This window comes from Rhipicephalus microplus, chromosome 3, assembly GCF_043290135.1.
Source record: "Rhipicephalus microplus isolate Deutch F79 chromosome 3, USDA_Rmic, whole genome shotgun sequence".
Taxonomy (NCBI): domain Eukaryota; kingdom Metazoa; phylum Arthropoda; class Arachnida; order Ixodida; family Ixodidae; genus Rhipicephalus; species Rhipicephalus microplus.
Window position 1 is genome coordinate 25,490,897 of NC_134702.1, and position 14,851 is coordinate 25,505,747.

Consider the following 14,851-nt stretch of genomic DNA (forward strand, 5'->3'; position numbering starts at 1 on the left):
TTATGGTAGTAATATGAAGAGATTGGAGGACGGAAAAATGGGCAAGGGAACAAACGGGGGTAGCAGATATTATTATATTTGACAACAAACAAAACAATTTGACCTGGGCTGGCTATGTAATGCGTAGGCCAGACAACCAGTGGACAGTACGAGCAACAGAATCTGTGCGAAACGCATTTAAGGAAGGCAGAGAGTTTGGTGGAGTGACAAAATTAAGAAGTTCATGAGTATAAAATGGAACCAGCTTGCATGGGTAGGATAAACTGGAGATCACTGGGAGGCCCCCACTCACAGATGACTAGTATAACCGGCTGAAAACGGTGCTGACGATTATTTACGTTCCAATATTTAACTATATTATCTAAGGCTTGTGATTTCAGTTCTGAAAAGCCTGTCCTTCTCATTGTAAACTTGTCCTTGAAAAAAAAATGTCACTATGCAACAAGTTGTTTAAATGCAGTGTGAAAGATGGAGCCTGGAGTGTAAGTATGCAGTCTGTAGTATGGCTTTCTTTTAAAGCGAAGCTGCCCATTGTTTGTGTTGCGTGTATTTTTCATGTGTGTTGACACAAACATTCGTTCCCGATCACATGAATGGGTCGTTTTCTCCGGCTCACCAAGGTGGCAGTAGTTGTCCGCACAGCAGCACAATGCAATTAGTGAGATTGGCAGCATCTGAGTAGCACATTCCACTTGTGTTCTTCAGTTTCTATGGTAAGACGTATGATTGAGACTCCTTAAGAGCAATACGCTTATGAGGAGAGACGAAAGGAACAGCTACAGTAAATCTGTGTGTGCACATTTTGTCATGATAACCACTGATAATTACACTAAATGAGTTCGCACCTTTGTTCGAAGCTCTGTGTCACCACTGTGTCGTGTGCTAAGCAGCATCCTTCACGGAGTGCAGTGACTCACGATTTTTTTACTCATGCCTGAGGTAGTGTTGGGATAGTTAGGTGTTGTCGCATACTGCAGTTTTTCTGCTGTGTGTGCTTAGTCAATGATACAAATGGTGCGCATGGAAATGATTTCCAGCTTTAGTAAAATGCTACAGTGCTACAGCAGGAATAGGTTGAACGTTGTATAGTTGATTTTTTTGTCAACATTGTTGCTTTGTTAGGGTTTTTGAGAGCTACGAAATACATCTGTTTCAACTCAATACGAAGTTGGAAGTTGGAAATCAGTTTGCTAAGGCACGACGCTTTGCATTGAAGCCTCATAGAAAACTGTTCAGGGTTGAGGACATTGAGCACATGTTGAAGTCCCCACCACGCTTCCATCTAGGTGTTTTGTGTGCACGGGGGCATCCCTCCTCCGTGGCTCGGTGGCGGCTACTTGGCTGCGATAAACCAGATTCCGAAGCCACTGAATGATCCGGAAAGCCAGTCATCGCTCGCCTGGGAACTCATGTGGAGTGACCCCATTTCGTAAGGACACTGCGTCTGTGCTTCTCAAGGACCACTTGAACTATGTAATCGTTAAACTGTGCGTAATGTTGAAAAAATCTTTGAACAGGGGTTTTCGTTGGAGCCGACATTCCGACAAGTGTTCTTTGAAGGCAGCAGCTTCTTCAAGACAAGACCACTTGTTGAAACATTGGCTCCAGTGAAATCCTTTGTTCAAGCATATTTTCATCTCTTCGTGCTTCTATCTTTTCCTGAGCTGCTGCTTTGTTTGGATTTTTAAGCATATGTATTTAAACCTGTGGTCATTGTAAAATTGGTATGGAGTGTAGACACTTCGAATTTATACCGAATGCTTTATATAGTGGAAGTCTGAAAATGCACAAACTATGCGTGATTTGAAGATACATATGGTCTGTGTATTGTTATAGCACTAGCGTATGAATAAACCATTTTGTCAGGCATGTTGAAAATCAAGGATCAGAGGATTGTGATACAGCTGTATGGGGAAGTTACAATAGCTGCGTTACTATGTTTACATCACTTTTATTGTGCTTCTACTAAGTACTAAATTACAGTCAAGCCCGCTTATAACGAACCTGAGTGTGACGCGGCACCCGTTCGCAGTATCGCAGTAGTTCGTAGTAAATGAAACACCGCTTCTAAAAAAAGTTGCGAGTGAAAACACAAACTTTTTTTTGCCCCAAAAAGTCCGTGATGCACGTGTTTCGAAGAGCAAAAACGATAAGGGTGGTCCCGAGTTCATTTAAAACGGCAGGGTGCTCGTTTGCCGAGGCCCGTGGGATGAACTGCATGAGGCACTGGCTCCAAAGTTTCGTCGTTCTCGCAATCCTATTCCTCCAAATCGCTCTCGCCACGTACTTCATTCACAATGCCTCGATCCGTGCATGGTTCCCCAGTGTCGGCATCATCATCGGCCGTAATTAAACCATCGCAACAGATGTGCCACCCGCTCTTCCAGGTCGGAGTCGACAACGCGATGCCACAAATCGCCGTCGCAGTTCGGAAGCTTCAGGCTCAGCATCGGGCCCAACGTCGACAAAGTTAGCCTCGCGAAAACAGTTTTGCGTGTATGTAGTCGTCACAGCTGCCCACGAAATATTCACCATCTCCACAGCTGAATACCTGGACGCCCGAAGCAGCAAGTTGGCTGCCAGGTCTTCAACAGCTATGAGCAAGCGCTCCGCAACGCTCAAGCCAGGCGGTCACACTTTCGATGTTTTGTTGAGTGGCACGAAAAAGTGTGCTAGTTCTCCCGTCGGCCATCATGACCACCAATGCACACCAAGAGTGAGCAAGACGCCCACACGCGACACAGATGCCAGAACACGTGGAACAACTCTGGGCCCGTTTCCAGTCAGAAAACGAAACTAATTCGAGCCAGCGTGGCGGTAGTCGCGGAGCAGTGGAGACGGGCGAAGGGGTTGTGATCAAGAGAGGAGAGCAGACTTGCGAGGAAAGGGCAAGGAGTTGCGATAAAGAGAGGGGAAAATGCGGCGGGAGGGCGACCTTGAAAACCAAAACACATGGGAAGGAGGCAGGTTGGGTAGCTTGCTTGAAAGGTCCGCGAAACACGCATGTAGAAAAACTTACAAAGAGTCCCTGCGCACGCAGAAGTCAAAGCATGGCCGCCTGGATCGGAACGCGCGGCAGTGTTAGAAGAATCGGCAACCGTGGTCAAAAAATTGTTTTGTTGGGCCGGCGGGTTTGTGTGGCCTCACGAACTTCGATATTTCGCGATTCGTTTCGCGCAAATTAACAGCTGTTTTCGGGCGTCCGCACAGGCGCGGAACGCATGCTCAGTTGAGGGCAGAGTGAGCGAGAACAAGTCCTAAACACGAAACGAATTTCAAACTGTCTGAGTCGGTGGGGTAACGTACGCGCACGCACTAGACGCAGACTACCGGATACAGTCGGTGGCCGACTATGTTGGCACATGGTCTGGTCACTCCAGGCCGGCGACGCCAACAACAGTACCAGCTATCAAAAACAGGGTAGATGGCTGACTGATCTTCGAAAGATCGGAGGCAGTGTGAAAACAGGGGCCTTGTCTGGCGATGTGGGGTGCTCTGAGTAGCGGGGGGACAAAGGACGGAGGAGTGCGTAACGAAAAACAGTCGGGCCACGGAAGAAGGAAACAACTTTCCTTCCTTCATGGGTTGGGGAAAGTGGCAACTAGAGGATTGCGGAGGCAGGGTCGGCGTTTAACGATAAGACTGTATGGGCGCCTGGCCGATGCCTGATTGTTGGTTGAAATTGGTTTCCCGGAAAGTCGGCAGGCCGCTGACTCCGTTCGCTGTAACTGATCAGCAGCACTCGGAGACGTTCGTTGTAAGTACGATTTTGTGCCATTGAACCAATGTATATTTTAACGGTCACGCGGACATTGTTCGTTTTAAGCGAAAGTTCTTTTTAAGTGGGGTCGTTATATGTGGGCTCGACTGTACTGAAATAAGCATCCGTTTCATTCATTCATTCAACCTACCCAACTTTCGACCCTTGTGTAGTGACGAATTGTTGGTACTCTGATGACCTGGTCTGAGAGCTGTCCTTCTTAAAACTGTTCTCTTTGTGAATGCCTTGTTTATTCCAGCACTGAAGCAGATCAGCAAAGGGACTTTGTGCCCAACATGAAGCGAGGCACGGCGCACATGTTCAGTGCTGAAGCCCTCGAAGAGTTTCTTGCCCGCAACGAGCTCTCCCACGTTGTCAGGGCTCATGAGGTTCAGCAGGCTGGATTTCAGGTAACGGGCCTTTTCTTCTTTGTTCTGGAGAAGTGCAGCACAAAATTAATCCATTGTAGTGATTATGGGACTCAATACTAGAGCCATTCCGATGGAGGCGGAAATGTTGTAGGCCCGTGTGCTCAGATTTGGGCGCACGTTAAAGAACCCCAGGTGGTCAAAATTTCCGGAGCCCTCCACTACGGTGTCTCTCATAATCATATGGTGGTTTTGGGACGTTAAACCCCACAAATCAATCAATCAATCAATCAATACTAGAGCCATGCATGGCAGCAAGTTTTGATGCCACTTTGATAAATTTCGTCACAACATCTCCTCTGTTTGCAACGGTTCTTAGTCGAGACAGTTGATTCCTCTGTGTCAGCTGAGTGAATAAAATTAAGCAATGGAGTTCAAAATGTGGCTAGATATTTTTTTCAGTATGAAAATGACAATAATGGTAGCCATGCTTGTTACATAAAAAACAAGGCTTGGAGGGACTTTTCCAGTATAGCATAAGTGATTACTGTATTTACACGCATAATTCTCACACTTTTTTTTGCGATTTTTAGGTCTTGAAAAGGGGGTGCGCAAATGACACAGAGATTTCGCGAGCACATGTAAAATATTGTCACAGTCTGAATGCCCGCAGTATATACATTAGAAAAAAAAGAAGAAATGAATTGGAGCACAAACGAAGCTCACTTGTTAACTTTTATAGAATTAGCGCATGCTATAACCAGTCAGATCCGGTCGCGCGCGGTCTAGCGGGAATCACTGAATGCGAAATCCAATTGGGAATCATCGCGGCGGCCGGTGCCACCGCCCTCCCGAAGCGCATTGTCTTTGGTTCCGTCGAGCACATTCAGACGCCCCATTTTCTTGAAGCTCTTTCAACAATGCTCGAATAAACTAGGTCCTATGACACAACGGTACCAGAAGAACTAAGCATCTGCCCATAAATCAAATGTCTCCTTCAATGGCAGGAAAGTTGCATTAGCAAGCACGCACTTTTCTGCTTTCTCGCGTACCGATCGCGCCGATCGTCACGTTGAAGTATGTCCTTTGAAGTGCTTTGCGGCAGCATGCTTCCCATTTTCTTCAGCGAAATTTACAACAGCGAGCTTCAATTTCACTATATATATAATTACCGTTGCACATCGCAAGGGAACCGTCGAACCATGTCGGCCGGATGGCGAAACGTAAACTTCCGAAATCGACCAAGCGAACTGTGTTGCAGTGGGACACAGAGAATGAAGGTAACAGTTGGCGTGGTAGGCCCCCGCACGACTCCGATGCAGGAAGTCGTCCGTGCCGTGATGCGAGCATGCATTTTCGCCAGTATCACGATGGTAAAGATTGCGAGATAGGGGATGCAAACGCTCCAGCAGTTCTGGTGACCCATCAACAGGTTTGTGTTCAGGTGTGGTATTCTAGGTGTCCTTGTTCGGGGGATGTCCTCGGAAGAAGGGACTTCACACTCGCAGCTTGTATGAGTGTGCTCTTCTGCTCAGTGAAGTACGCACCCGGCCGAAGCATCAAAACATGCATCAAAAGGTCCAAAGATGCACGCCAACGAGCTGGCTCGGGCGGGTCGGGGAGCGCCAAATACGCGAGTAAATATATTTTTCCGAAAAAGCTGGAAAATCATTATGGGTGTGCAAATTATGCGAGGGCATAAATTATGTGCAAAATTACGGTATTATGTAGGCCTATAAAAGGAATCTTGTAGAACCTGTATCATTTTAATTTGACCTGTGGTAGCAGCATAAATATATGGTTTTATGGACAGGGGCATTGCAAACTTTAAGAAAGGATGGCCACACACATTTTAGTCTGTATTCCGAATTGGACATTAGAAAAGCATTGAGTGAATGTATGGTCCACCACACTACACACATATATTCAGCCATAGTCAGTATGTGGTAAAAGAATTGGCAGATACCACGTACAGTGGGAATCGATGCTATGCGAAGCATGAATGAGAAATGTTGATATGTCACTTTAAAATCAGCACAATGTTACAAGGTGGAGGTAAATTATGCCGTACATAACTTCCATGTCATGATTATCGTAATTTAGCCTGGAATTTGTGTTCGCCGTTCATTCACGTCACATAATACGAAATTTGGTATACGGGAAGCTAGTGAAACGGCCACGAGCACGCTTTGAGCGTAGCATGTAGCCATGTTTTAGATGGCACACATGTCATGATTATCATGGCATTTACCTTCGTTGTCTATTCACGTCACGGGATACCGAATTTGGTATATGTGGAGCTAGCAAAATGGCCGTGAGTGCATCATGAAGGGCCCAATATACTCCAATGTAGCGTTGACGCATGCGCACGCTGAGCACAGCAACGCTACGTTAGCTAAACGCGAGCACTCTAGTGTGACGCCAGGTGTGACCAGCGTCCGTCGGCGCGGCCCGACGCCAACCAAACCTATGGCATCAGCGTGAAATGCAGCATGCGACATGCTGCATTTCACGCTGATGCCATAGAGTAACATTACTCTATACTGATGCGTTACCTAGACAACACTGCGTCTCCCTCTTGTGATAGAGGGACGCGGGACGCGCTGAAACGCGCATGCTTCAAAGCAACGCAGCGCAGTGCACCTGTGAGTATATGGCAGGACCGGCGCCTGGCGTGACAACGTGGGCGTGACGCGACGAACTGAACGCCAGCGAGCACGCGCACCGTGTCGTGTCGAAATGTATTGGCGCCTTGACTGTGGCATGTAGTCATGTTCTCACATGACACGCATCTCATGATTATTATGTTCGCACCAGTCACATACCTTCGTCGTCCATTGGCGTCACGTAATACGAAGTTTGGCATATGTGAAGCTAGCGAAATGGCCGCAAGCGCCTCATGAGTGTGGCATGTAGTCATGTTTTTGATGACACGCATGTCGGGATTATCATGTTTGGATGTGTCATTTACCTATGATGTCTGTTCGCGTCGTGTAATAGAGTTTGGTACATTTGATGGTAGCGAAATGGCCGCAAGTGCATCATGGGCTTAGCATGTAGTCATGTTCTTACATGACATGCATGTCATGTTTATCATCTTTACACCAGTATCATACCTTTGTCATCCATTCACGTCCCATAATACAAAATTTGGTATAAGTGAAGCTAGCGAAACAGCCACCAGCGCATCATTAGCGTGGCATGTAGTCATGTCACATGACACGCATCTCATGATTATCATGTTTGCACCAGTCACATACCTTCGTCATTCCTTCACGTACTGTAATACCAAATTTAGCATATGTGACGGTAGCGAAACGGCCGCGTGCAGGTCATGAGCATGTCATGCAATCATGTTGTTACATGTCACGCATGTCATTATTTTCATGTCAGGGTCTGTCCTTTGTGTTTGTTCGCCATGCAATCATGTCATACCATATCAGTTTTGCAACATGCCATGTGAACGAAACCACCGCAAGAGCTGCAGGACCATAAAATGTAACTCATGACATACATATCATAATTTTCATGTTATTACTAGACAAATATGTTCTTCATACAGTCATGTTTTGCCATACAAAGTTGGGTATCGATACCGTTATCGCAACGGCCAGGAGAGCTAGAAGTCGTAGGTGGCTAGATAGATAGAGGTAGGTAGGTGGGTGAATGGGTGTGCGGGCGGGCGGGTATGTATGTGTGTGTGTATGTATGTATGTATGTATGTGTGTATGTATGTATGTATGTATGTACGTACGTATGTATGAGAAATGCTTCGCATTTAAAAAATCCACATACCGGGGTTGTGTGCTCGAGCCGGCGTTGAAAAAAAGATAAGTCAAGTTGTCGCAACGTATGCTCAAGCACATACTTGTGTTTATGGATTTTTTCGTCGCCAGCTTCTCCTTCCTGCCATTTTTTGGCAATACTAGTGGTGCCACAAATGTCTAGATGTGGCGTGGCGGTGTAGTGTGCGCTTGAACATGTAAATCACCAGCCTGACCTCTGACCTCTAGGAGGGTACTGAAACATCTTGGAGATGGTGTGCCTGAACCTGTGTCATGGCACAAACCACCACAAGCCATCCACTTCAACCCTATTCAGTGGTGCCTGAGGCATTTTTACAAAAAACTTACCCTGTGCCCTTGCTATCATTTCCTCAGTTGCGTACAGTGTACTCTGTAGTAACGAACTTAGCCAGAGTGAAATTTCGTGCAATGAGTTAGGCCTACAACTGGCACATAACCAACGCCTATCTGCAATTATATAATATGTATGTATGCATTAAAATCTATTTTCTTTCAGTCCTTAATCAGTATTGTTATGCTATACAGATACACATGTCATGATTAGTTTGCATATATCACAATGCACTCAATTATCTGTTGTGAAGTTTGATATGTTCTCAAACGATGCCTTATATACCTTTCTTTTTTTCTTTTTTTTCTGCCTGCATCCATGATCATGATCATTCGCCAAGCACTGTAAATTCATTATGTTATGTTCAGTTCTCTATGTGTAAAATACATGCATTTGTAAACTTTCTTTTGTGTGTAAATGACATGCCCCTTTCTAAATTACTTTTTTGAATGAATCCCAACTAGCCTTTGGCTAGGGATTCAGATGCATTTTTTTTACACTGTTGTGTACTGTACACTATTTTTATGTCAATAAAACTAAATTCAATTCAATTCAACCAATGAAACTTTTCTTTCGTGCCTGTGTTTGTCATCCACTGTAGGTACAGCAGAAGGGCAAGTTGTTGACTGTCTTCTCGTCGTCACACTACTGTGGTGGATCGAACGAGGCGGCCTGCATCCTTGCTGACCGGCAGAAATTGAGGACGATTCGACTGGACACTACCTGAGAGCCACGCATGCTCTCTCATTGCTTTGCGTTTTTTTCTCGTGGCTGCTCTTTGTGTACAAAGGTGTGGCGGAGAAGTTCAGTGTACAGGGTTATAATTTATATTTTCATACAGCAGGACCGCATTGCTGGCGTGCGCATACATTTCTTAACTGTGTACAAATTAGATAAAACTGCTTCGCTGTTTTTTTTTTCGTTATGGACTTGAAGCCTCTCATTTTGTCATGACTGTTACGTTGCTTTAGTTCCAGTGTTCATGTGGGGGCACCGAAAGAGTGTGCCCTTATGTTCTTTTAGTTATTGTGCAGTTTTTAACGTTTTAACATATAGTCGCTTGTTCACTGATCAGCGATGTCTTGGGCATTAGGAATTTAGCAACCAACTGCTATCAGACATACATAGTGTCTATCACTGGCATGTCTAACCGTACGATAACTTGCTATGTTTTGTTGAGAGTGGCTTATAGCTTGTGTGAATGTATGAGCCTGTAGTATGTATACAGGGTTCCTTTTTCACAATGTGTCTAAGTTAGCTCGAAGTACTTCACCTAACAATAACCTTCTCTCACTCGTCTGTGGATTCTTATGTGGCTATCACACTACCGATTAGCAACACACATGGAGTTACCTAGTGAGTGACTGACCCTGCTGAACATAAGAAATATTTATTGCTATCATGTCAAGCAACATGGTACTGCTATTTTATCTCATTTAAGTGGCATTGTTTCGTCTGTCATGGTTAGAAGTTACGCTATGGTATTACATGCTTGTGAGTGCGTACAGAAATATTTCACTACTAATACATGTTCTGAAGCTGAGTTCAATACTATGTGGTATTGTGTACGAACCAGTTACCTACCTACTAGATGTAATGGACATCATTTACGAAATGGGCTGGGTTTCTGTTTATCTTACTTTCGATGTAGCCCCGCGCCTTGCACAAAATGTTGAGTTGAACCTTCGCCCTTCTTATACACTTGCGGGCTGATTGAGTACTGTCAGAGACAGTTGTGCTGAGAGCCAGTGCCAGGTAGTTACTGAAAAGTCATGTGTTCACACACATGCACCTTTTACTACATTTAGTGTTGCATTTTAAGTTTTGTTGGTGGGAAGTCGTTCAGCACTTTGCTCTAATCAACGAGCAGTGACTTGTTGCATCCATGTGATAACACTTTTTCACCAACGTATAATCCTAAGTATTCAGTGTTATGAGAGATATAGAGTGTAGTTTTTTTTGAGCGGGCTATAATTGTTTTTTGCGCAGTCATTTAGCATCAACAACAGCAAAAAAAGTAAAAAGTGACATCACACGTGCTGTCCTTGTGGGTCATCTTCTGTTCCTTGCTGCTTGCAAGGACGCTTCACCCCCTTTGCCTCTGAGCTCCACTGTCCTCCTCACACCTAGCGCCATTTTGTGGGTTGTGTGGAAACCCAAGCACTTTCAGTGTTGCCATATTCAGCTTTTCCATATACGCAACTACAGCTTCTTGGCAATGTGTCATTTACGTCATTGGGTGCAAAGTAAATGCGCCTAGTAAATGCATAGAACTCGGTTATAACGTATATACACTATTATGCTAGCTCTTTTTTTGTACTACACGACTTCAGTGGGAATATATAAACCTGCAAAAAAAAAAAACAAAAATAAAAAGAATATTCAGGCTGCCTAGAATTTACTGGCAGTGTCTAACCAGAATGACCTAGCTCATATTAATCCTTATCTGTGCCATTAGTTTTCACATAGTGGTGAGCTCATTTTTTCTCAAATTGTTGAAGCTCAAGCTCATTCCATTGTTGATCTCTCCATTTTCACCGTCGCAAAAGTTGCCCTTTGTGGTGCGGGAGAATATGTGCATGGTAGCCGCGTTTTGCACAAAGCTTTTTCACATTTAGTGGTGTGTAGCGGCGATAACTGAGCATGCTTTTCATGTTTGGGCAAGCACATGCAAGTTTAACATCGTAATGGTAAGTGTAAAAAAAAAGCACACCTGTGATACTGGTTCTTGTTGCTGTGTTGACTGCCTTCATATTGAGTTTCATAGCATGCACTCCAGTTAGTCTCGTATAGCGTTTGGGCATGAATCCTGTACGTATGCTGTTTGTGTACAGTGCTCATGCATTGAAACATGACAATTGAAGGCTGAGTAATGCACATACTTTCGCGTACTCTGCCTTCATTTTGTGTCATATCAGCGCAAGCTTGACTTAAAACTTTTATCAATGCCAGTGTTACCTTCAGCAGCCTGATCGTTGCAACGCGATGCGGTTATCTTAAAGAGTTCGCATGCCAGTTGTACTAAAAGTTGTGATGTTTCGTTCCGATTTCGAGCACTGTACATTTGAGACACAATGATACAGGAGAATTGAATATGAACAAGAAATCCCAGAGTTTAATAGGCTTTGCAATTGATAAGCTCGAAACACTGTCTTCGACAGCCAACTATGCGGCTGTCAAGGGTAGTTTGGGTCTTCAAAGTAAACGTGCAAACCGAAATAATGCTGATAACGAAAGAATGTCTTTTAGTTTACCCAATTTGTTCTTTTTCAATAGTCCATGACAGCAATCGCGTTGCACTACTTTCGTGCTGATTTTAACAAAATTCATGGCATTTAAAAGATAAACTTTGTGGAGTGGTTGTCAGAAACAGGTGTATAATTTAAACTCAGCTTTTAACTTAGGGCTTAAAATTCAAGGGTAGCATAACATTAAGTGGCATCGGTTTAGCGTGTTGTGAAACTTGTGCAAATCCGCATGAGAACTATAGATTGCTGCTGCCGTGCAGGTGTGCATGTTCTGCAAAACTTGCCAAATTTTTACAACTTAGCTATTTAGAGGACTGCCACAACCGCTTTTATTGTGGCAGTGGTGTGGGACAATGTGCTTGGCACCAAGCGACAATCAAATAATAGCTAACCACACAACCTGCAATGGAGTCTTGAACGTTTTGCTTTGAAACATAATTATCAATTTTTGTAAATTAAGAGCTACCTAGCATATACCACATTATATAACCATATACTACTACCATACCTATGAAACATTGAACGAGCCTGTTTGGTCAATGTTCATGGCTGAAGTGCGCTTAGTATAAAACTGTGAGAAAATATGATAAATAATGATAAAAAAACGAGTGAATGTACAGTAAATTCTCGATAAACGAAACCTGAAGGGACCAGGAAAATGTATTTTGCTTAACAGGAGTTCCGTTTAGTGAGAGATGAACAGGGGTCCAGAACTCGGATATGAAACCAATCGCGCTGGAGGCAGTTGTTGCATTGTTTACTGAGAGTCTACTGTATGTCCATTTCACTATAACGCTCGATGCAAGAATGTGTCATATCATTGTTCATCACTTTTATTAGTGTTCTGCTAAGCACAGCTGAACCACGAAGGCCACAAAAGTATTGCGTAACTTCATAAACCTTTTTGTAGGTCAGCTAGCAATTTGTGTGGACATGAATTGGAAATTTATAGCATGATACAGCAATTTAGGGGAGTTGTTATGGAGAGGGAATTGAAAGGAATCTGCAGGTGTTTTTAGCAGTAAAACACCTTTCAGAAACCCAGCAAGCAGACCCGTCGCACTTTCTATGGAGAGTTCAAGAAATAACAGTACACTCTTGTTTGTTTTCAATGTATCATTTGTTTGGACTGGCATACACCTACAAACTATCTTTGTACAAATATTGAGTGTGACACTTGGTCTGTATCAGAAACAGCATTTTCTTTCGAAACTGTAAATTTTATGTTCATTCTTTACTATTTTGTTCGTCTCGTGTTCAAGTGTGTTTCGCCAGATGAAACGTTTCTTTGAGCGCAGGAACGAAGAAAAACGTTCAGCTGTAAATGAAGAACTTGATGTTCCTTTTGTGTTTTGACCTTTCAAAATGGAGGGAATCAAATCTGTGTGTTTTGTTGGCAGAGGTGCTGCTGCCTTTCAGTTTTGTTACATTAATATTAGTGTTCAATAAATTCACGTAGTAAATGTTTTATAACGCTGAGAGGCTCTTGGCAAACTTCTCTCAGCTGAACTGAAGATTTTCAATATGTTGTCTTGATTACGGAAAATAAAAGGATTTGAAATGTTGCCTCTGAAGTGCATCTTAATGCTCGAGCTTGTGGCACAAGCACGCTGGTGCTGAAAGAAAAGTGACATAGCGAGTGTTGCAAATGAAAAAGGAAGAAGCGGCGCAGGCACGAGCAAGAGTCACGGGCGCTGGCTTGTGCAGTTGTTCCGTTGACCTTGAATGTAGCCAGATGCTCTGGTTCGAGTCTCCTTTGTTTCTCACACTTCGTTCTGATGCCGAAACCCACCCGGTCGTCTGGTCCTCGACTCTCGTCCACGAATCAACTCATCACCAAGCACCGCTTCTTTCGAAAAACGATCACGCAACACATCTTATTGCTCGATGCCCTGCTGGAAGACTCGTCAACCCCTGTTGAAAACTTGAAGATGTACTTGCCCTCATAGTCGCGAAGAACGCCAAACTCATGGACTTGAACAAGGACATTTAGGCTGCTCTTCATTACGAGAAGTTGGTAGCGCACCTGACCACAGCCAGTGAGTACGTGTGAGTGAGTACTCTGCACTAAAGCAAGACATCACTGCCGGTCGCGACCTTCTCCTTGCGAGGTCTTCCTACGCCGTCTCGCGTCGCACTGCCCAAGCTGCACATCCAAAGTTTTTCCTGAGAATGACACAACTGCCACGAATTTTGGGACCAGTTCCAAGCCAGCATCCACAAAAACGACTGGATCTCGAAATTCGATAAGTTCAAATACTTATTGACATATCTGACTGAGGCAGGGAAGGCTGCCATTCAAGGTATTTGCCTGGACGAGGCAAACTACGACGTCGCCATTCAGATCCTGTTCGACCACTTCGGCTGTCGCGACATGCCAATCGACGACCATCTAGACAGTTTGCTGTCACTCGCACCAGTTTGAAGTTCCTCCGACGTGACCAAGCTAATAAATCTGTATGATGAAGCCACCTTCCACATCAACGCCCTAGGTGTCGGAGGGTCTCCAGGCGAATATTGCACTGTGCTGCGGCGCGTCCTCTTGAAGACGTTACCTCCAGACCTCATCATCCTCTATTGGAAACGGCAAAAGGAAGCTATGCTAACTGAGAACGCCACTACATCTCAAGAAGCCCAGTCACTAGTGAAAGACCTCATGAGCTTCATCAAAGTTCAAGTGGAAATACGAGACGAAAGTGGTCTTGAGGAACCGATATTGTCTGCAAGCCGCCTTGCCTATCGGACTCAGACAGACACCGCCAATGTGCTACCAGCAACAGCGCACGTGGACGAACCTCTGCTGTCCCCGAAAGTGGCCGAGATTCCTGTCCTTGGCGAGGTCGCCACCCGGCAAAACCAGGATGCATCGACTTCTTCGCTGTCCTCGTCGAGCGAGGAAGAATCGACATGGATTCCTAAGTCTTCGTCCAGCTTGGATGCAGCCAGCATTCGGGTCCGGGTCTCCTCTTCGTTTTCCAGAGTGAGTAAGAAAAGCAAAGAGGGACGCTCACGAGCGCCAACTACCAACTGAACTTGCAGCACTGAAAGTGCATGTCTGGGCCTATACGACTGGCTTGCTTCCAAGAACCTTTCCTAGCTTGAGACATTGTTTTTAATGAGTGACATGCAGATGCAAGAATGATGCTGCCAAATCAGTACAAATCAGAGAATCGAGCAGGCCTTGTGACTGAAGTTTGTCATACCTAGAAGTGTATGCTTGTCCGAGTGGTATCAAGACTTTAAATTGAATTTCAGCTACAACCTGTGGTTATAAGTCATTGTTCGTCAGGTTCTAAATGCTTTACTGCATAGTAAAAAGTTTGTGAAGCATGGAATGC

The 14,851-nt window shown here is 44.5% G+C and overlaps 1 protein-coding gene across 1 annotated transcript in view; it reads left to right on the forward strand.

The window, feature by feature from the left end:
- Window positions 1–13,078, forward strand: part of LOC119177291 (uncharacterized) — a 36,549-nt gene extending 23,471 nt beyond the window's left edge. The window contains exons 15-17 of the mRNA XM_075889115.1: window positions 1,287–1,429; window positions 4,020–4,170; window positions 8,867–13,078. Of these exons, the coding sequence (XP_075745230.1) occupies window positions 1,287–1,429; window positions 4,020–4,170; window positions 8,867–8,992 (420 nt within the window). The 3' untranslated portion in view covers window positions 8,993–13,078. The remainder of the gene's footprint in view (window positions 1–1,286; window positions 1,430–4,019; window positions 4,171–8,866) is intronic.
- The last annotated feature ends 1,773 nt before the right edge of the window (window positions 13,079–14,851 follow it).